This window comes from Papaver somniferum, chromosome 5, assembly GCF_003573695.1.
Source record: "Papaver somniferum cultivar HN1 chromosome 5, ASM357369v1, whole genome shotgun sequence".
NCBI classification, from domain to species: domain Eukaryota; kingdom Viridiplantae; phylum Streptophyta; class Magnoliopsida; order Ranunculales; family Papaveraceae; genus Papaver; species Papaver somniferum.
In genome coordinates, this window is record NC_039362.1 from 186,199,597 (window position 1) to 186,221,157 (window position 21,561).

Sequence of the window (21,561 nt, forward strand, 5' to 3'; positions counted from 1 at the left end):
CGACGCTTTATCAGAGACCCCAACAGAGACGGTTGGAAGTAGTCGTATAATACGTATATATGACTTGTTCTGACGGTCGCGGAACTTCTGTTTTCCACTAGTGATACATCATTTTCACATTGATTTTACAGTTCCCTATGAACCTTTTTTTTTAGTGAATCAAGAGGAGGGTATTCCGGTTTTTTGTGTTTTTAATTATCATCAGTCATACCTTCCGGAACTAGTACACCCGTAACTAAAACCCCATTAAATTAAATAGCAATTGTCCTAAAAAGGCAAATCTATATAGACTTTATTTATGGAAAAGAAGGGAATGTTAAATATATGGATAAGCAGAGAATCTTAAACAATAAATTGGTTCAATAGCTCATAAAATCTTTTTTATGGGTCAAAAACACTTTCCGTATGTTTAAATCTTGTTAATTTTGGATATCGACTTAGACCTAAACCGCTACTCTTCTCGGATTTAGTCCGTTTTTGGACTAGATCCGACGAGAGGCTTTTGCTTACTTACCATTACGTATTTTTTTTATTTTTACTTAGATCTAGATTTTGTTTTTGATTACTCTTGTCCAGGTTATCAATGGTGGTATTAAGTATTAAACCCGTTTGGTCAGTTGTGGGATAAATGATCTTAATCGATGATTATATAATGGCTGGATCATCATTTTGGTGATTGTAGCTAAGGTTTCATCCCGTTTGGCTGAAAAATGATTGATGGTGGTGCTTGATTTAGATTCAAAGCTGGTGGTGAAGAAATAAGGGATTTTTCTTCAAAAACATGGTTCTGTCGACGAGGGTGTACCCGCGATGTGGTATTCAGTTGGTGATTCATATTTTGGTGAAGCAAGTTTGTGTGCGCTTCTGGTTTTTGGTTCTTGTTTTTGGGCGTTGAAGACATCGTGTCTTCTTCAATTGGTTCTAATTTTTGGGCGTGGAAGACGTCATGTCTTCTTCGATTGGTTATGGTTTTGAACAATAACAGATGTTGTTCATTATGGGATTTGCTCCATGAGGTAATGGAGTGGTATTGGGTAGATTTGGTGACAATGGTTTCATGGTATTCAGGGTGTTACTTCAGGCGCTCTTTGATGAGATTTGTAGCGCTACTAGGAGTGGCTTTAGTGCATTCCTGCAGGTAAAGGGAGGGATTTTCGAAGCTGAATTAGGGCACCACCGGCTAATGTGCTTTTTAGTTTCTTGGACTTGGGTTTTTCCTTTGCTTTTTTGTTTTTGTTTTTTTTTAGTTTCTTTTAGCTTCCTCCTCTCTGGTTTTATTTGTGTACTTGTTATTTACTTCGTGACTCTCTTCCAATCAATTTTTTTTTTTGGATATCGACTTAAGACATTTTAGCAAGTTTCTATTATGTATTTCATTAGTTTGATTTCCCTAGGCCCTTATATACTTAGAGACGACAATCACAAGGTTGTCTATATTATACAATGAGTGCAAGAGCCATCGGATTAAAGCTTAATACATTTTGTTTTTCTGAAACGATCTAAATAGCTTTAGTTTGATACATTATACACATTACAATGAAAATAACAAAGAAGTAACATCGACAGTAAAGCAATTGGATGATCAAACACCTTTTCAACTTGGTTGTATATTCAAACATTTGTTTAAGCTCTTTCCTGTTCGCTTCTTGGCAGCAGCGGAAGTATAAAGATCATCAGTAGTAAACCTCGCATTTGATTTTCCAAACTCGATAAACTACTGAAATCCTAAATTGTTACCCAGTCCAGGGTATTGATTGCCGCACTGATTCACATCATTACGCCCGGGTTTTTTTTTGAGGAATGAGACCAACATTACCGTTTGCAGGTTTTTGAAAAGGAAATGATCCAAGTTCTCCTTTAATCCTTCCCCTGATTTCTACAAGTACACACTTGAACCTTTCTACCTCTTGCTCAAGAGAAACTAGTCCCTGCAACCTTTTTAACAACTGCTGATTTACGGTTCTCAATCGCATAAGCTCGTCCTCTACCGAAGCTTGCCTGGCTTTCTTTCTCTCGCGATACTTATGGACCGATTCTCTATTACCATGTGGCCGTTTTTTGAATTTTTTGTCAACAGATTCATCTGTATCCTCAGTAGTGGTTTTTTCTTCGACGGGAGGCTTTTGAGTGAGGAAATGGCTATAATTTGGTGAGTGAGGTAGTTCGGGATTTTGCGACATATCTTGTTCAAATTGGTTGGAAGTATTTGTACGATTACGTGTATGGCTATCATCAAGCATATTATCGAAAAAACTATCCATTGCACAACTGCTCAAAAATTGATGCTCCATATTCTTTAAGACTTGGTTCGAGAAATCTAACTCTCCATCATCCATGAAATGATAAGCAGCAAATCAAACCTCTAAAACAGTGTTAGCTAAATCAAGTAACTCAAAAACTCCGCAAATGAGCTGAATAAAACCCCCAAGGATCCCGATCAAAAGTTTTTATAGCTTAGCAATATCATCAACCCTGCAAAAGCTTGAAAGACCAATAACTTTGATTAAATTTAAGTATAATGATTGACAATCAAAAGTAAACCAAGTCATCTAAGAATAACTGATGGAATTCTTTAAAACTAAACCAATGATTGTAACAATTGGAAGAGAGGGAGTTGAAGTGTACTTACTACTTCGAGTTTCTACTGATGTCAAAGTTCCGCAACAAGGAAAACGTATACAGATGATAAATAACCGTGATAAAATGTAATCGTTTTTTGGTGCACGGCTATTCACGCTCCTAAAAAATCACTAACAAAATAGCCTTTTAAACTGGAAATTTAATGGATTGGATGTAGATCACTAAGAAAATAAAATATCAAAACCTTTTTTTCTTTAATTCATCAATTTTCTATCTTTTTGCATTAAGGGATTTCATTATTGATGGTAGCCTTTAAATTTAACAAGCACACCATGTGGGACGTGTCATTTTTTCACTGGGTCAATTCCAGGTTTTTGTGAAGTACACTAGCGTAGTGTCCCAATTTGAAGTACTGTACTGCTCTAATTCGCCCAATTAGGAGATAAAATATCAAAACCTTACTGCTCTAATTCGCCCAATTATTGTACGCTAATTCGCCCAATTAGGAGATAAAATATCAAAACCTTAATGCAAATGAGGAGATAAAATATCAAAACCTTCCACTAATTCCACTAATGTATACGTAAGTATATTACCACCGACAGAGAAACTGACTTATGCGCCACATGTCAGTTGTCACGGTGGGAACTGTTAAACGAAGCCACCCTATGTGGCCATGTATCGTATTATTTCAACACTCAGCGACATTTTTCGCCATTTGCCTCTCTATATGTGAACTGATTTCTTTAGATAAATATATTTTCTAATGAAAAATAGATTGGGCGTGAATGATATAATTTTATTTTGAATTGGTGAATAATATAATCGAGTGAAAGGAATGTTAGATTTTTCATTTTTGTTATACTTACGGGAAACATGCATTGCTTTTCAGAAACCTTGAATTTTGTGTGCTATAAGTAACTAACATCAGAAATCCCATAACCTTCATTTTGAAATCCACCATCAGATACATCAACATCTTTATCATCTTATCCAGGGCATTGAAGGTCGCACCGGGATCATATCATAAGCTTCAACCAATGTAGAGGGGGGTTCGCGGAATGCTGCTGATTCTGTTTGTGGGTTTTTGGTAAGGAAATGATCCAAGTTCCCCTTTAATCCTTCCTCTAATGCCAACAAGCAGACACTTCAACCTAACTACCTTTTGCTCAAGAGCAACTTGTCCTTGCAACCTTTTTAACAACTGCTGGTTTACAATTCTCAATCTGTTAATTAAGTTCATCCTCGATTGAAGGTGCATGGTCTTTCTTTATCTCATGGTATTTACGAACAGACTCCTTATTAGGTGCACGTTGTTTGGAGTTATGGACAAGCCGTACCTATACTTCTAAGATGTGCTCGAATCTCGATAAGATGGTTAAGATGTCAAAAAAACAAAACAAAACAAAAAAAGATGGACAAGATGCAGCTATACTTCCAAGATATCCTCGATAAGATGGAAAAGATATTAAGATGTGCAGTGGATAGGTTTTTCGAAGATATCCTGCTCTATGATACTCATGCCTACCTTTCGATGTATTTTCATTTACAAAAAAAAAATAGCCATGCGGCCCAGTACTACCAAGGAAACAACCGGCTCTTCAGAAATTAAATCTAAAAATCATGCACCTAATAGGGAGTCTGTTCGCGACTACCCCCAAGAGAATGAAAGACCATGCATGAAGCTTCGATAGAGGATGAACTTCTCAGATTGAGAATCGTAAACAAGCAATTGTTAAAAAGGTTGCAGGGACAAGTTGCTCTTGATCAAGAGGTAGCTAAGTTTATGTCTCTGCTTATTGACATTGGAGGAAGGATTAAATGGGAACTTGGATCATTTCATTATCAAAAACGCCCAAACAGTGGAATTCTGCAAAACTTGCCTGATGCGCCCCTCTTAAAATTGGTTGAAGCTTATGGTGTGAACCAGTGCGACCTTCAATAGCCTGGATTAGATAATAAAGATGTGACGCATTATCTGCAGGTGGGTTTCAAAATGAATGTTCTGAAGTTCTGATGATTGTCACTTAATCTCCTGTTTGGAATTATAATTCAAAATGAGTTTCTAGCTGGATTTTAGACAAACAAATGTCGTCCTTGTTAAGGATACAGCTATCAACATAATTGTAGTTGATCCTCTGCAAGATTTTATCTCCTCATGCCTCAATTAACGCAACTAATTGTGTAATTGTAATATTCTCATTCATTGTAAATTGACCCTATTTTGGGTATGTAAATCTCTATATATTGTTGCATATATCCACCAAGTTAAGTGTGGAAAACATTACCTAGAATATCTAGTTCTGTTTTGGTATCAGCCAAATCGATTCTAAAAACCACGCCTCACCTTCATCTTCATTTTCAGTTTCAATGTAAGGTCCAGAAACTTCAACTCTGCATCAGATCCATGTTAACCATTTAATTAATATCAAGCTTAATGATTCGAACTACACTCTATGGAAAGCTCAGTTTCAGCCTCTTTTGAAAGGCTACAGACTGGAAGGATATGTTGATGGTACTTACCAAAAACCACCACAACATCTACCCAACATCCAAGCAGTAAATCCAGCCTATATCAAGTTCGAAGAACAGGACCAAATCCTGCTCGGTTGGCTTCTTTCATCTCTTACAGAAAGTGTTCTAGGAAGGGTCACTGGACTCAAAACTTCCAAGGCAGTATGGGACGCTCTAGAGAAAAGATATGCCCCAAAGACAAAAGCTCATCTTCTGCATCTCAAGAGACAACTCCACAGTCTCCAAAAAGGTAACATCAAAATGCAAGAGTATTTTTCTAAATGTAAGCAGTTGTTTGATGCTTTTGCAGCATCTGGTAACCCTCTAAGTGAGGAAGATATGCATCAATCTATCCTAAGTGGCCTAGATCAGGCGTACGACCCCATTGTTACTACACTCAGCACGATTGAAGTTGCTGATATGGACACTTTTCATGTGCATCTTCTGTCATTTGATATGCGCTTAGAACAGCAACTTGCATTGCTTCAACAACCAATGGCTCATGTGGCTTCTTCCAGCTACACAAGATCCTTTTCACGATCTGATCAGAGAAGGAATCAGCCTCAAAACAATCGACAAAGCTATTCCAAGGGAAACAACAACAACAATCATCAAAGAGATGATGACAGACCATGTCAGGTCTGCAAGAAGAGAAATCATGCTACACGCAACTGTTGGTTCAAGAAAAACAATGGACCAGCACAAAATGGTCGTCCAACGGCCTATCTTGCTCTACCTGGTGGAGCTACTGACAACAATTGGGTTACGGACACTGGAGCAACACACCATCTTACTGCAAATCTTAATAATCTTGTTATTCGTCATGAATATGATGGAACTGAGGAAGTCCATGTGGGTAATGGTAATGCGTTACATATTGAAAATATTGGTAATGCCTCATTCTCATATAATAATAGAAATTTTACCCTCAATAATATGCTCCATGTCCCTGAAATCAAAACAAACTTGCTTTCGGTTTCAAAATTTTGTCAAGATAATCAAGTTTATTTTGAGTTTCACTCTAATTTCTTTCTTGTGAAGGATTTACTCACCAAGACAATCCTGTTGCGAGGCAGCAGTAGAAATAGGCTATACATACTTGATGGTGTACGAGAGATTGCTAAAGCTTCACCAACTGCTCTTGTCTCACCTACAATTCCAATCTGGCATCAACGTCTTGGCCATCCAATGCTGCGTACGGTTTTGAAAGTTATCAAGAATTTTTCTCTTCCTGTTTCTAATAAAAAGTTTGAGTTTTTCCATTCATATCATGTTAGCAAAAGCCATAAACTTCCCTTTCCCATTAGCTCTTCTCTTTTTGATAAGCCTTTGAGCTTAGTTGTATCTGACTTGTGGGTTTCCCCAACTGTTTCAAGAACTGGGTATCGATATTACATGCTTTTACCTGATGTTTTTTCTCATTATACCTGGATATATCCCCTAGATAGAAAGTCAGATGTGTTGCCTGTGTTTATACAGTTCAAAAAGCTAATAGAACATCAAACTGAACACGAAATAAAAGTGTTTCAATCTGATAATGGAGGAGAGTATAAGAAGTTTACAGCTTTCCTAAACAGCTCAGGTGTTGTCCACAGATTTTCATGTCCTCATACATCCACTCAAAATGGCCTTGCCGAACGTCGTATCATACATATCACTGAATCAGGTCTTGATTTACTCTTTCATGCTTTCATGCCTAAGTCGTATTTTTCAGATGCTTTTACCACTGCTTGTTATCTTATTAATCGTATCCCAGCTTCACAACATGAATCTAAATCACCTTTAGAGCTTTTACACAACAAGAGACCAGATTTTTCTCTTCTTAAAGTCTATGGTTGTCTCTGTTACCCATGTCTAAGGCCTTATGTGTCAAACAAACTAGAACCAAGATCTCTTCCTTGTGTGTTTATTGGATATAGTGGTGCACACAAAGGATATCTATGTCTTCATGTACCAACTAACAGGATCTACATCTCTCGTCATGTCAAGTTTGTTGAAACAGAATTCCCATTTGCTGCCAAGCAACAGGTAAGCTCCTCTGAAACTCAACATTCTCTACAATCTACTAAATTACTTACATCACACACTTTTCTAAATCCCTCTTTAGCAGTTGAACCTAATACAGCTCAGCAAGGTCCAATTGATGTTGTTATTCAACAACCTTCAGTGTTAGAACAAAGTGTATAATCCTCAATAGTCCCTATACCATCTGCATCAGTTCAGGGAGCAGATGATAGATCAGTCCCTATTGAGAATATAGTTGTTCAGTCGCAAAGACCACCACAACAGCACACCATGGTGACAAGAACAAAGGATGGCATCAGAAAACCAATTAAGAAACTCTGCCTAGATACAAAAAAACATCCTTCGGAGCTACCTGAGTTTATGGCTCCGTCTTGTTACACTGAAGCCTCTAAAGATCCTAACTGGCGACCTCCAATGGACAAAGAAATCAATGCTCATATACGCAATGGAACGTGGAGTTTAGTTCCTTATGAGAAATGGATGAACATCATAGGTTCTAAATGGGTTTTTAGAGTAAAACAAAAACCAGATGGCACCATTGATGTATGAAAAGCTCGGCTAGTAGATAAGGGTTACAATCAAAGGGAAGGGTTTGATTATGCAGACACTTTCAGTCCTGTCATAAAGCCTAGCACTATTCGTCTTGTTCTGTCCATTGCAGTCACACATGGCAGGAATATGCGTCAATTAGATGTTCAAAATGCTTTTCCCCATGGGGTACTAAAAGAAGAAGTGTTTATGAAGCAACCATCTGGATATGTGGATCCAGATTATCCAAATCATGTATGCAAGTTGAACAAAGCCATCTATGGGCTCAAGCAGGCACCACGTACATGGTACTCCAAGCTCAGCACCCATCTGACTAGCCTTGGTTTCAAAAGCTCAATTGAAGACACCTCTCTATTCATACGACAGTCACATAATGAGATCACCTATGTGCTTATTTACGTTGATGATATCATCATCACAGGTTCAAATCAGTCACTTATCAACAAACTTATTACTGCTTGAATTCTGCTTTTGCAGTCACAGACTTAGGTGAACTCAGTTACTTCTTAGGAGTAGAAGTGATCAAACAAGGCAACTGTGTGCTACTCAATCAACAGAAGTACGTCTCTGATCTTCTCAAACGTACGAAAATGGAGGGAGCAAAGCCAGTAACTACACCACTTGTAGTAAATGCAAAAATCAGCAGACAAGGAACTACACGATTTGCAGATCCAACTTTATACCGCAGTGTGTGTGGAGCATTGCAATATCTTCATCTGACCCGTCCAGATGTTGCTGTGGTTGTCAATAAAGTGTGTAAATACATGACAGATCCTTTTGAAGAACATTGGGATCTTGTGAAAAGAATTTTACGGTACCTAAAGCACACTGTGAATTATGGCTTAGTGTTACGACCATCATCTGACACTCAATTACATGCTTATTCCGACTCTGACTGGGCCGGTAATTTAGACGATAGAAGATCAACTAGTGGGTTTTCCATCTACTTTGGAGGAAATCTTGTCTCATGGAGTGCCAGAAAACAGAAGACTTTTTCAAAATCAAGCACGGAGGATGAATACAGGGGTATTGCTATTGCTACCTCTGAGTTAATGTGGCTTCAATCTCTTCTAAAAGAACTAGGCATTACAGTTCAATCACCCTCGTTGTGGTGTGATAATCTTGGAGCCACGTATCTAACCACCAATCCTGTGTTTCATGCTCGTATGAAACACATTGAAATTGATTATCACTTTGTCAGAGAAAGAGTGGCGAATAAACAGTTGCAAGTCAAGTTCATCTCTACCAAAGACCAGGTTGCTGACATTTTTACGAAAGGATTGGCTAACTCACGGTTTGATTCGTTGCGCAACAAGTTGAACATTCGGCAAACTCATGCACAACTTGAGAAGGGATGTTAAGGATACAACTATCAACATAATTGTAGCTGATCCTCTGCAAGATTTTATCTCCTCATGCCTCAATTAACTCAACTAATTGTGTAATTGTAATATTCTCATTCATTGTAAATTGATCCTATTTTGGGTATGTAAATCTCTATATATTGTTGCATATATCCACCAAGTTAAGTGTGGAAAACATTACCTAGAATATCTAGTTCTGTTTGTCCTAACTGCTAATCTGAATTCTTCTATTGCTGCCATTGTCAAGAAGCGAAAATGAATGATCATAGACAAACGTTTTAATTGGTCACTAGAAATTGTTTAATATGATCATCCAACTTAGAGTAATTGCACTTGAATTAATGATTATGTTCTTGATGTTCTTTTTTTTTGGTGATTGATTGTGTTACCTCTTTGTTTCATCATTGGATAAGCCCATTTTGGTTTTATCAATGTAGTCGAGTTACCAGCGAGAATTTTCGTTGCGGATGTCGAAATATGAGGACACATGGATCCGCGAACTGGACCCACAACAGATCTCGACATAAACGGTCAAATATTTTATTCTGAAACAAAAATAGTAGCATATGCAGAAACGAATTAGCCCTACAATAGAGTCTCACCCATGATGAAGACTGTAGTCGTATGAAGAAAATGACTAGTGTGGTTGTATAATGTGTTTTTGACAAATGTAATTCAATTCCAGAAAGTACTACCTAATCATAATCACTTCCATTCTAGCCAAGGTTACTTATAGAGAACACAAATATAATCGCCAAATATTAGTCTTCGAGGAATATGAAACTGGATTAGGATACCCAGCTCAATGTGGAAACCGGCCAAATACAGGAATCCCACTGTTTGCATTATAATTCTAAACTTTGGATCATACTTTTGGGCATTTTCGATCAAGTAGAGAATCGCCTCCATCATCTACAAATCAGATTATACGAAAGATGCATTCGCATCTCGTAATTCACTATTTCTATATACGAGTATAATTATTTTGAAGTTTACATCCGAGTATTCACTGAATCTTTTTTTTTGACTTAAACATCATGATGTTGATAGTAGTCTTCAAACTATATATCTTCTTAGTGAAGAACATTCCTGAAACTATCCATAATTTAAAGGCGCTCAAATCTTCAACCGGCGTCAATGAATTTTTGCATAGACTACCATTGATCACTAAAAGAGTCATTTAAAATAATTATCGCTAGCTCAATCTCATAAGTAAGCGAAAAATATATCAGAATTTAATTTCAAAGGAAAGATTATTTTCAATATCATACTTCAACACATGTCATGATACCCGTGTGCTTGAAAAAAATCATCAGATATCTTTGCTATGATTAATAGGCTTAATCATTTATGAGACACATGTTGAAACACTCCTCGAAGTTAGTGTACACATGACGGGATTAAATTGAATGGGGGCAGCTGTAAGTAAGTAAGGAAAAAAAAAGACGCTCAATTCAGAAAGAGTGTTATGCAGGTGGGAGAGATTTGGAATTGCAAGTGTGTATCTTTTAAACCAGAATTCAACCTCTATTTATAGGTAAATAACCAATATAACTGCTGAGATTTATTCTTATCCTATTAACCACTTAGATAGATTTGTATTTAATCCCATATAACCATCTAGATTTGTGTTTATCCTATAGTTGAGATTTGTATCATGAATAACCACCGAAGATTCATGCTTATATGATCCATTTTCTGTTATGTATGATTTGTACTTGTCTTAAATAACTAACTAGATTAGATACGAATTGTATTTGTCCTAGCTGCTTTTAACTTTATCCAAATTTGATACATTTTTGGATACATTTTTTTGGAGATAAAGCTAGTCGAATGGGCAAAGCCATGAGAATCTGATTGCAAATATTCTTTCATCCATATGTACCAATTTTGATGATACAATCATCTCTCCTCTTAATCCATCTACAAATGTGACTTTTCATTATGTGGTGAGTTCATTTCCTCTTAGACGTCGGCTCCAAAAGATGTCGAAGCAAAATATTACCCGGAAATTCTTTTAGATTGGTGCGCTTGATGGGCTTGAATTCTGTAGGTGGTAGAGATTTGCATTGATAGTTTATCATTTGAGTTGGAATTTAGCCTCTACTTATCTAGCTACGAACGTTTGTGGTTATCCTAATAGCCACTCAAATTTGTATCTAACCCATCTAACCAGTTACACTTATGTCTATCATATCCTCTTTTGGTTGAGATCCGAAGTTATCATGAATAACCACCCAAGATATCCATATTTATTTTATCATAAATACAAGGAGATTGGATAAGATTTGTATTTATCCCAGTTGCTTTTACCTTTATCCAAGTCTAATACCTTTCTTAGAGATTAAGCTAGTGGAATGAGCCAGGACATGAGCATCTGTTGAGTCAGTTGCAATTATTCTCTCATCTAGTCATCTGTGTGTACCAATTTTGATAGCGCAAACAATATCCAGATAAATGGATTTGACATATTTTTAACACCATCATGCCCAAAATACTCAATCAGAATAAATTCCGTTTGAATTCTCATATTATTAGGGTACATGTCCAAGATTGGTCACATTCTTAATATTACGAGCAAGTCAACAAAAATATTTGCAGATAAATTGCTGGCATATATGTAAACAACTAGTGTGTAACTTTGAAGTGTTTTTTTACTTTACCTCACAGCCTCGTCATTTCCTCAAGCTTTGTAGTCCATTCTTCATGATATACGATTACTAATACACTTCAAGAAATATACGTGCCACCTCATTCGGCTTTTTTCTACATCCCATTCCACATCAAGAAAGTCAAACAAATTGAAACAAGTTGAATTTGTAGTCTCCCATACCAAGTTGAACCTCTGAATAATAAATTACGTCACGAAGATAGCTTATGTATATACCGTCATAACTCTGATACCAATTTTCGGGAGATTGATACTCCGAGCGCAGTAAAGCACAAGATCACAAAGGATATAAGCACTAATTTAAACCAAACATAATAATATAGTGTATGCGGGAAATAGTAATAAAGTCATAAGATAAACAAACACACAACCATAACATAAGACATAATGGTTCACCTTTGCTGGTTACATATGCGGTCAATACCATATAGAATTATCTATAAAGATGTTCTTCGTAAAGATGACCCAGAAAACCCAAAATTATCCAAGAAACCATTTAAGAACCTTAGAAATCCACTCTCTAGACATCCTCAAAATGTTCTCACATTTAAATCGCCTCCATGGCCGATAACAAAGGAGACACAAGTGGAAACCCTAGCATACAAACCACATACTAGCACTCCAAAAACCACTTTCACACAAATTCTTTCACACTGATATTAACCCTCACAGTAACACTTGATCCTCCGCCACAAAAAGACCAAAAGCTTAACCCCGAGGTTTTGCCACTCTTTTGGGTGGGATGTCCATCTCTTCACGCCTCCAATTCTAGTCCTTTACATATAGATACAAGCTTGATCAGCTAGTATTAATCACTTAGGAATAGAAAACTCATAAACATTTCCCTAACATGATTAGAAACCCATCTCAGCGGGGAAACAAACAAGAACTAACTTCTTTCTCTACAAATTATTATACCTTAATTTGAAAAAAGAAAAAAGATCAACAGTAAAAAGCAATACCTTTGCAGCTCAGCTATACATGATTCAAGCATCTGTTTAAGCTCTTTCCTTTTCGCTTCTTGGCAGCAGTGGAAGTACTAAAATTAGTCTCCAACCTCACATTTGCTTGTCCAAACTCCAGAGATGGCTTGAATCCTGAATTGTTATCCAATCCAAGGCATTGGTGGTCACAATGATTCACCTCACAAGCTCCAGCTGAGGTAGACGGCCGGGACATATTTTGAGGAATGACACCAATCCCGTTTGTGGGAGTTTTATAAGGAAATGATCCAACTTCTCCTTTAATCCTTCCCCTAATGTCTACAAGTAGACACTTGAACCTTGCTACCTCTTGCTCAAGAGAAACTAGTCCCTGCATCCTTTTTAACAACTGCTGATTTACGATCCTCATTCTGTTAAGCTCATCCTCTATTGAAGCTTGCCGGGCTTTCTTTCTCTCCCGATACTTACGAACCGACTCTCTATTCCCATGTTGGCGTTTTTTGGGTTTGTTGTCATCAGATTCATCTGTTCCCTCAGCAGTATTTTTTTCTGCCGCGGGAATGTTTTTGGTGCCGAAATTGATATAATTCTGTGAGTGTGGTAATTCGGGCATACCTTGTTCGGTTTGGTTGGAAGTACTATTCGTATGATTACTTCCATGAGTATGATCGAGGATATCATTGAAAAAACAACTATCCATTGCACAACTGCTCATTAGTTGATGTTCCATATTCTTTAAGACTTGGTTCGAGAAATCAAACTCTCCATCATTCATGAATTAATAACCAAGCTCAGAAACTCCCGAACTCTATAATGAGTTTGATAATTCCAGTCAAGAGTTCTATAGCTGCCGAAGTTGAAATTAAAAACCCTGCAAATTATGAAAGAGCATATATATAGGGTCCAAATTTGAGATCATTATGCAAGCAACCTTAATAAAATTCAATAAGTATAAGGATTGACAATGTAGAAGTAAACAAAAGCATCAAATCATCAAATAACGAACACTCTAATGAATCAAAACAATTTTTACAAAGCGAAACCAATGATTGCAACAATTTGAAAGTGAAGGGTTGTTAGTTGTTACCTCGTAAAACAATGACAGAGAAACTATGAAGAGAGGGAGTTGAATCCGTCCGTACTTCAAGTCAAACAAAAACAAAGATACAGAGATGCTTAAGGAAGTTTTGATTTTAGGAGTTGTGATAAGATGCACCAGCCTTTTAGTGCACGACAGTGTACGATCTTCTGTCACATCCTGATTACTATTAAGATGAAAAATATCAGATTAAATGCCCATCACCAAGAAAACAAAAGGTCAAGAACATACTACATCTCCCCGAGTGAATATCAGATTAAATGACAAACACGGTGCACCATTTTTATCATTTTTCTATTTAAGATTCATCGAAGACTATTTTTCTTTTTTTTTACCATCTGGGTACGTGTCACTCTTACACTGGATAGCTTCCAGCATTTTGTGAAGCATGGTAATATCACTATCCCATTTTGAAGTGGTACCAGAGATGGCCACACATCGAACACACTTTCAGATTTTTCCTATGTATATATATTTAATTAGATTCTAGCAAGAGCAGTGTACCAAAAGATCAAACGACTTTATATCTAGGTCTACTCTCAGAGAGAAAGGAATATGTTCTACATATGTCGACATTCGCATTTCGATCTCACATTGGCACATGCCCTCCCAGAAGGTATTAAAAGGAAGCAATAGTTATGAGTCTGACAACTTAAATTAGTTGTCTTTTACTAAAAATTATATTGAATAGTACGTGATAACAAACACTACTAATGGAGCCACATGATTATAAAGAACATTTCTACCCTAAACTGGATTAAATTAATTTATGTTTCATTTTCACATGGATTTGAACGCACATAATAAATCATATCATGAGTATCCTTAGAAGGATTGATCATATTATAAGCCAAATCATTAGTTACATACTTTTGTACTTTATGTAAAACAATAATCATTCACCCAGAGTTTATACTCTCCCAAAATTAGAATACGGCCATCCAACTCAAAATCAATTGGCAATGAGTAGAGTAGCCCTATAGATTATAAACCGTAGGATCTTAAATAATCCAGATAATGTGGGACTAATAACCTCAACATGCCCCCTCACCTGTAGCCCCGTTGGGTCTAACACAGGACAATAAATCAGGATGAGATAAGATTACACAAAATTGGTTAAAATGATCAAAATCAACAATTCCTGGGTGAAAATGACATTTAGATTTTGATAATGTTTAAATGGACAAAAATGTAAAAATAGCCAGAATGTAAACAATTTCATCCTACCCATTTTCAAATATTTTTTCTTATTTTTAATTTACATCAGGATGCATCCAGTTTCTTCCTTACTATTTTTTAAGTTTAAGTCAGGATGAATCCAGTTTCATCCTTGCTATTTTTTTAGTGTCCATTTCACCCGTACTAATTTTTACTCGTCCATTTGAACCATGTTTTAAAAATATTTGGACAAATGACCCATTTTCCTATAAGATTAACGGAATCTTAGATAACCCAGACAATGTGGAGTTAATAATCTCAACATGCCCCCTCACGTCTAGATTATTTGCATGGTCTTGATTTATTGTCCACGTGTTAGACCCAACGAGACTACACGTTACGTGGACAATAAAGTGGACAATAAATCAAGATGAGATGAGATTAGACCGTGCATGGGAGCAACAATTTGGTTATTATTCTCAACTCGGTGAGTGCCCCAGGGACAATGGGTTTTAGCTTCTCAGACCCAAACAACCAACTAATTGTCATTGCAATGAGTGGAGTGGCCCTATAAATTATAAACCGCGGGATCTTAGATAACCCAGACAATGTGGGACTAATAATCTCAACAAACTGAAGCTAATAGGTTTTGCTTCTTTTGGCGGATTTCATTGATTCAACACGGTCTGAATCAAATCGTCAAATATCTCTATTGTGATTAATAAGTTTAATTTCTTGAGCGGTTCCCAAAATATATCATGGATAACATACTTTTTACCACCATTTACACCTAACATATTATTCACTTAGAGAATGCATCATATTATTCCTACATATCACTGAGGTACATGCTTTTAAAATCGGGCACATTCTTGATAATATGAGAAAGCAATCAAGAATCTTTGTCATCTTGTGTATAATTTTGAAGCATTGATGATCTGGTTCTACATGAAACCTCACAAACCTTAAAATTTTGAAACCTAATATTCTTTGTGGTGTATGGTCATTAACACCATTCCACCTCATTCAATTTTATTCTGCATCTCATGTATAATGAAAACTAGGTAACGAACATACATTTCTTATACCTAGTTGAATCTCTAATTATCACGTCATAGATCTATATTTGTGTAAATACTGGTTGAAATCCCTTGCATATTCTCCAACAGACCAATAAACTATTGATCAATACCAAGTTCAATCACTCTAGCCCATCCTAGCCCTGATACCAATTGCTGAGAAATTGACACCTCGATCCCAATGAAGCACATTATCACAAAAGAGCATAATCAAATAATGAAACTTGTTACAATCGGCAGGAGAAATAATAGAATAATACGCAATCACAACACAAAATATATATGATTCACCTTTACAGGTTACATCCACATCCAACACCACCATAGCAACTTTTAAGATCATTACAACAATGTATTTTATGTATAAGATCCAAAGAACCCCAAAAGGTATCCAAGAGTCCCGTTCCATTCAAGAATCTTAGAAATCCACCCTCTAAGCATTCTCAAAACCATCCTCACATCTATCTCCGGTGTAGATAACTGAGGAGATACATGAGGGAACCAAGAAACTAGATGTCGGCTTTAAGACCCAAACCCCACACACTTGCACTTTCGAATTTAGCATTCTAGCACTCGATCTATTCCAATAGAGAGACCAAAAACCTAAACATAAAATTTTACCACGCTTCCGATATTCACACCTTTAATTATAGTCCTTCGCATAGGGAATGCAAATTAACTTGATCATGCACCAAGTATTAGTAGGAGCTAGAACTCGCTTTAGAAACCCATCTCAATGCTGAAATTGACCGTAAATACGAAACCCAATGTTCTCCTTATTACATACTATACATTACTATGAAGATAACAAAGAAATAATATCGATAGTAAAGCAAATGGATGATTAAACACCATTTCTACTCGGCACATATGTTTGAGCTCTTTCCCTTTCGCCTCTTGGCAGCAGTGGAAGAATCGAGATTAGTAGTACTTAACCTGACATTTGCTTGTCCAAGCTCTAGAGATTCGTTGAATCCTGAATTATTATTCAATCCACTAGCGCATTGGTGGTCACACTGATTCTCCTCACAAGCTCCAACTGAGGTAGACGGCCGAGGCATATTTTGAGGAATGACACCAATACCGTTTTGGGGGTTTTTATAAGGAAACGATCCAAGTACTCCTTTAATCCTTCCCCTAATTTCCACAAGTAGACACTTGAATCTTTCTACCTCTTTCTCAAGAGCAACTAGTCCCTGCATCCTTTTTAACAATTGCAGATTTACGATCCTCATTCTGTTAAGTTCATCCTCTATTGAAGCTTGCCGAGCTTTCTTTCTCTCCCGATACTTACGAACCGACTCTCTATTCCCATGTGGGCGTTTATTGGATTTTTTGTCATCAGATTCATCTGTTTCCTCAGTAGTAGTTTTTTCTTCGACAGGAAGGGTTTTTGTGCCGAAATGAATAAAATTTGGTGAATGAGGTAATCCGAGATTTGGCGACGTACCTTGTTCGGGTTGGTTGGAAGTATTGGTATGATCACTTTCATGAGTATGATCGAGGATATCATTGAAAAAACAACTATCCATCGCACAACTGCTCATTAATTGATGTTCCATATTCTTTAAGACTTGGTTCGAGAAATGTAACTCTCCATCATCCATGAATAAATAAGAAAACTCAGAAACTCTACAATGAATTAGATGAAGATAAGAGTTTTTTTTTTTATAGCTACCGAAGTTGAAAAAGACCTGCAAAATATAAAAAAGCATAGGGTCTAAATTTGAGAATTATGATTTAATTAACTTTTCAAACTAAAGTTTAATGGTTGACAAATAAAAGTAAACCAGATCATCAAATGGTGAACGCTCTAGTTATAACTGAAACGATTTTTACACACCTAAACCAATGATTGCAACAATTTGAAAGTGAAATATTGCTACCTCCTAAAACAATGAGAGAAAATAAGAAAAGAGAGTTGAATCCGTTGGTAGTTTTCTACTTCGAGTTTGTACTTCAAAGTCAAACTAAATGATGCAAAGTAAAACACTGCTTGAAGGAATACGATATGATACACGCGTTTTTTGGTACAGGTAACATTCTGATTATTTCTAAGATGGAATATGTCAGACTGAATATGCATCTCTAAAATAATAGAACGTCTACTTCGCCACAAGTGAACAAATAACAAGTAAAGGCATCTTTCTAGGATTTTTTATTAAAAGAATCATCCAACGACTCTTATTGTTTTTTAATTATAATAAGAAACCCTAAATGAGATGTGTCGCTCATACAGTGGATCAATTCCAGCATTTTGTGAGGTATAGCGTATATGGTATCCCATCTTGAAGCACTGTACTACAGCATGGTAGTAGAGAGCCACGCATCCAACACACTCTCATATTCCAATATATCCCACTGATTTAACCATCTCCAGGGTATCGTGCTTCGATGCAACGGACTATGGAATCAAGTAATCAACCGATAAATCCACACCTTATCTCGTGGTTTCTCCTTTGTGCTCAGTGAGTTAGAGATGAATCTGAAGCTACTTCTTTTACCACTTCCCTTAGGTTTCGAGTTCATCAATGAGTAACTTTCAATCTACCGGTAAAACATTCTGAGTTTAACTTACTTCCTCGAACAAGCAGTTCCTCCAAAACTAGAGATCTGCAAAAGATTTTAGGTGCCCCACCATTGAAAAATCAAAGAGGATTTGATGGAGATGTTCTGATTATAATTTTGTTTTATCGATTCAAGGAAGAATAATTTCATTTTTTTTATAGAATTTGAAAGGCTCATGATGTGCTCATCATGTACCCCCCGCTTAAAAGTCAGGTGCATAGTTTATAAGAGCTTATTAGCAAGTATAATGTGAGAAGACAGAAGCGCCTTCGTCTAATTGTTACAAGGGTTTCTTTGTTCTCAAATATAGTAACTATCATAGGTTTAAAGTCAGAAGAACTACTTAGAGACACATGATGAGCACATCATGTTTCCATTGTTTTATCTATTCAGGATATTAATTATTATGCGCTACATGTCGCGGTGGTCGTTATTATCAAAAGCCACCCTGTGTGATCATGCATGTCGTCATTCCGGCTAGTCCCATCACTTACATCAATCAAGGAAGCTATATAAACTAGTATTAGTATATCAGCTATCAGCTATCGGTTAACGAGAATGAAATAAACTACCTGAAAGCTTATGGTAATATTAGAAGGAGAAGAAGATTTCTTAAAAAGAAAACAAAAAAAACTTTTGTTTCGTCGTCTTATTTCTTTTGTTTTTTCTTTTTTTAGTTTGGCTCTCCTTAACCCAGCAAGCTGTGTCAAAATTAAAAAAGAATATTAACAACTAGGGGAATCAGCTAGTCTTAACGATATAATGGTTAGTTGGCTATATATTTACTTTGAGCCTCGCTAAGCATCGTGGTAACCTGTTACCATCTTCGCTTTTTTGTGGTTGTTTTTAGCCAGCTGATTGTGTCAAAAAGAAAAAAAAAATATATCAGCATGAAAAATTTCTTTCTAGAAAGCCAACTAAGAATGGTTTTCCTTTTCGTTGGAAATTTTTACTTTTCCTTGGAAATGGAAATATATATCCTTGTATCAATGCATCACCCACCAGGGAAATTCCTATGGAAAACTGTAAGAAGGATCTCGTAATTGATCTGAAAATCTAGAACATGAAGGTCTATTCGTAAGGATTCCACTGAAGTTCCTGGGTGGGTGTAGATCAACTTCAATCTTTTTTCTTACTTTTCGTGCATGCATATTTTTAGGGCTTCTCAGAAAAAGAACTTCTGAAATTTTTGTAGCATCTTTATAAACATATTAGCCATGCAACATTTTCGTTTATGATAGCCGTAAAGGTAATAATTTACAGTAGAATGACAGGAATACCCTCTCAGAAAGGTAAGGTAATGAATGTTTGTTCTTATCAACAAAGAAAATAATCCATTGATCAAAAAAGAGATGTACAAAAAAAAATTAAACCATCCTAGACAATGAAAAAAAGAAAAAGTGAGGATGGTAACAAACATGCTTTCCCAATGCTCAATATCAATGAGCATCTACGGCAACTAACCATATTTATTTATTTCTAATCCACGTAACACTTACATCATTAAGTAAATATATAGCTAAATGAAGAACGATTACAAACCAATAGGTTCAAAACAACCATTACATCATTAAAACTAGCTGGCTCAAAAATCTTTGAAATCCAAACACCAAGTGAAGAACGTGAGTTATAATTGATAATCACATCATCATTTTAACCGGTGAAGTTACGTACTAGGTAACTAGCCTAATCATCATGAGGCAGGCCATTCTTTGCCATGACTTGGACATAATGAATGCAAGAGGTGAGGCGACGCCCCAAGTAGGTAACTCAACCACTTGGATTAAAAAAAAAGGCGTATAGAGTGATAAAACAAAGAGGTAACACAAGGCCCTAAAGCAAGTAACAATTTTGTTATTCATTTTATTTGGATCGGTCTAAGTACAATATATTACTCAAAGTTGGATCACAATCAACACCTTCCTAGCTAGTTATCTATTAAATTGTTATTTGAGATTTTTTCCTTTCCGCTTCTTGGCAGTGGTGGAAGGATTATTAACACTAGCAGTTAACCTAACATTTGTTTGTCCAAATTCTAGAAACTCATTGTATGCTGAACTACTATTCCAAACACACGGTAAATAACTACCATCAGAAGCCCCAAAACCTTCATTTTGAAGACCACCGGATACGTCAACATCTTGATTATCTAATCCATGGTATTGAAGGTCGTTCACATCATAAGCTCCAGCCAAAGTAGAGGCGGCCGACATGTTCCGCGGAATGCCACCACATTTTCCCTTAGTTGGTCTTTGGTAAGGAAATGATCCAAGTTCGCCTTTAATCCTTCCCCTAATATCCACAAAAAGACACTTGAACCTAGATACCTCTTGCTCAAGAGCAACTTGGCCCTGTAACCTTTTTAACAACTGCTGGTTTACGACTCTTAATTTGTTAAGTTCTTCCTCTATTAAAGCTTGCCGGGATTTCTTTCTCTCTCGGTACTTTCGAACAGACTCCCTATTACTAGGTGGACGTTTTTTTTTGGATTTAATTTCCAGAGAGTCATCTGTTTCCTCGGTAGTGGTTTTCTCTTCGGCGGGAAGGTTTTTAGAACGGTGATGGAAATTACATTGCCAGTAAGGTGCATCTTGTTCGGTTTGGTTGGAAGAATATGTTTGAGTGTATGCATGACTATCACCAAGGAAATCATCCAAAAAACTATCCATTGCCAGTAGTTGATGGTCCATCTTATTAGAGAAATCTAACTCTCCATCTTCCATGACTTGAACAAATTCAGAACTCACCAGTGTCAAACTAAATCAACCAAACTCAAACTCAACCACGAACTAGATGAAATTCACGATCTAACCCGAGGATACCGAACCAACGCGGTTTTGGCTTCGTCAAGTTGAAAAACCTACAAAGGATTAAAAATAACATGGATAATCGATGAGTTCCAAATATAAAATTATAGACTTATAGGTAATAGAAGTGAACAGAATCTTAATTGAAAACGCAAGAAGAAAAAGCATTGATGAACGACAAAAGCAAACATCTAAAATCATCT

At 36.5% G+C, this 21,561-nt stretch overlaps 4 protein-coding genes across 5 annotated transcripts; all 4 read right to left on the reverse strand.

Moving 5' to 3' along the window:
* Window positions 1–1,502: 1,502 nt before the first annotated feature.
* On the reverse strand, window positions 1,503–2,751 carry LOC113278334 (basic leucine zipper 23-like). 2 transcript variants are annotated; one of them, XM_026527202.1, is made up of 2 exons: window positions 2,630–2,751; window positions 1,503–2,472 (listed from the first exon to the last, which is right to left on the reverse strand). In XM_026527202.1, the coding sequence occupies exon 2, from the start codon at window positions 2,334–2,336 to the stop codon at window positions 1,776–1,778; it is 561 nt and encodes a 186-aa protein (XP_026382987.1). In that variant the 5' UTR covers window positions 2,337–2,472; window positions 2,630–2,751; the 3' UTR covers window positions 1,503–1,775. The 2 variants fall into 2 exon arrangements, with proteins under 2 accessions (XP_026382987.1, XP_026382986.1); XM_026527201.1 differs by having other exon boundaries at window positions 1,503–2,481; window positions 2,630–2,722.
* Window positions 2,752–12,678: 9,927 nt separating this feature from the next.
* Window positions 12,679–13,377, reverse strand: LOC113280312 (basic leucine zipper 19-like). Its single transcript, XM_026528955.1, has one exon. The coding sequence runs from the start codon at window positions 13,375–13,377 to the stop codon at window positions 12,679–12,681; it is 699 nt and encodes a 232-aa protein (XP_026384740.1).
* Window positions 13,378–16,840: 3,463 nt separating this feature from the next.
* LOC113280313 (basic leucine zipper 19-like) lies at window positions 16,841–17,515 on the reverse strand. Its single transcript, XM_026528956.1, has one exon. The coding sequence runs from the start codon at window positions 17,513–17,515 to the stop codon at window positions 16,841–16,843; it is 675 nt and encodes a 224-aa protein (XP_026384741.1).
* A 2,982-nt stretch (window positions 17,516–20,497) lies between these two features.
* LOC113280314 (basic leucine zipper 23-like) lies at window positions 20,498–21,274 on the reverse strand. Its single transcript, XM_026528957.1, has one exon. It carries the CDS (start codon window positions 21,272–21,274, stop codon window positions 20,498–20,500), a length of 777 nt encoding a protein of 258 aa, XP_026384742.1.
* Window positions 21,275–21,561: the final 287 nt, after the last annotated feature.

What these genes read in the sequence shown, in the direction of transcription:
- LOC113278334 (XM_026527202.1), bottom strand. Translation starts at nt 2,336, where the DNA reads ATGGATGATGGAGAGTTAGATTTCTCGAACCAAGTCTTAAAGAATATG.
- LOC113280312 (XM_026528955.1), bottom strand. Translation starts at nt 13,377, where the DNA reads ATGGAACATCAACTAATGAGCAGTTGTGCAATGGATAGTTGTTTTTTC.
- LOC113280313 (XM_026528956.1), bottom strand. Translation starts at nt 17,515, where the DNA reads ATGGATAGTTGTTTTTTCAATGATATCCTCGATCATACTCATGAAAGT.
- LOC113280314 (XM_026528957.1), bottom strand. Translation starts at nt 21,274, where the DNA reads ATGGAAGATGGAGAGTTAGATTTCTCTAATAAGATGGACCATCAACTA.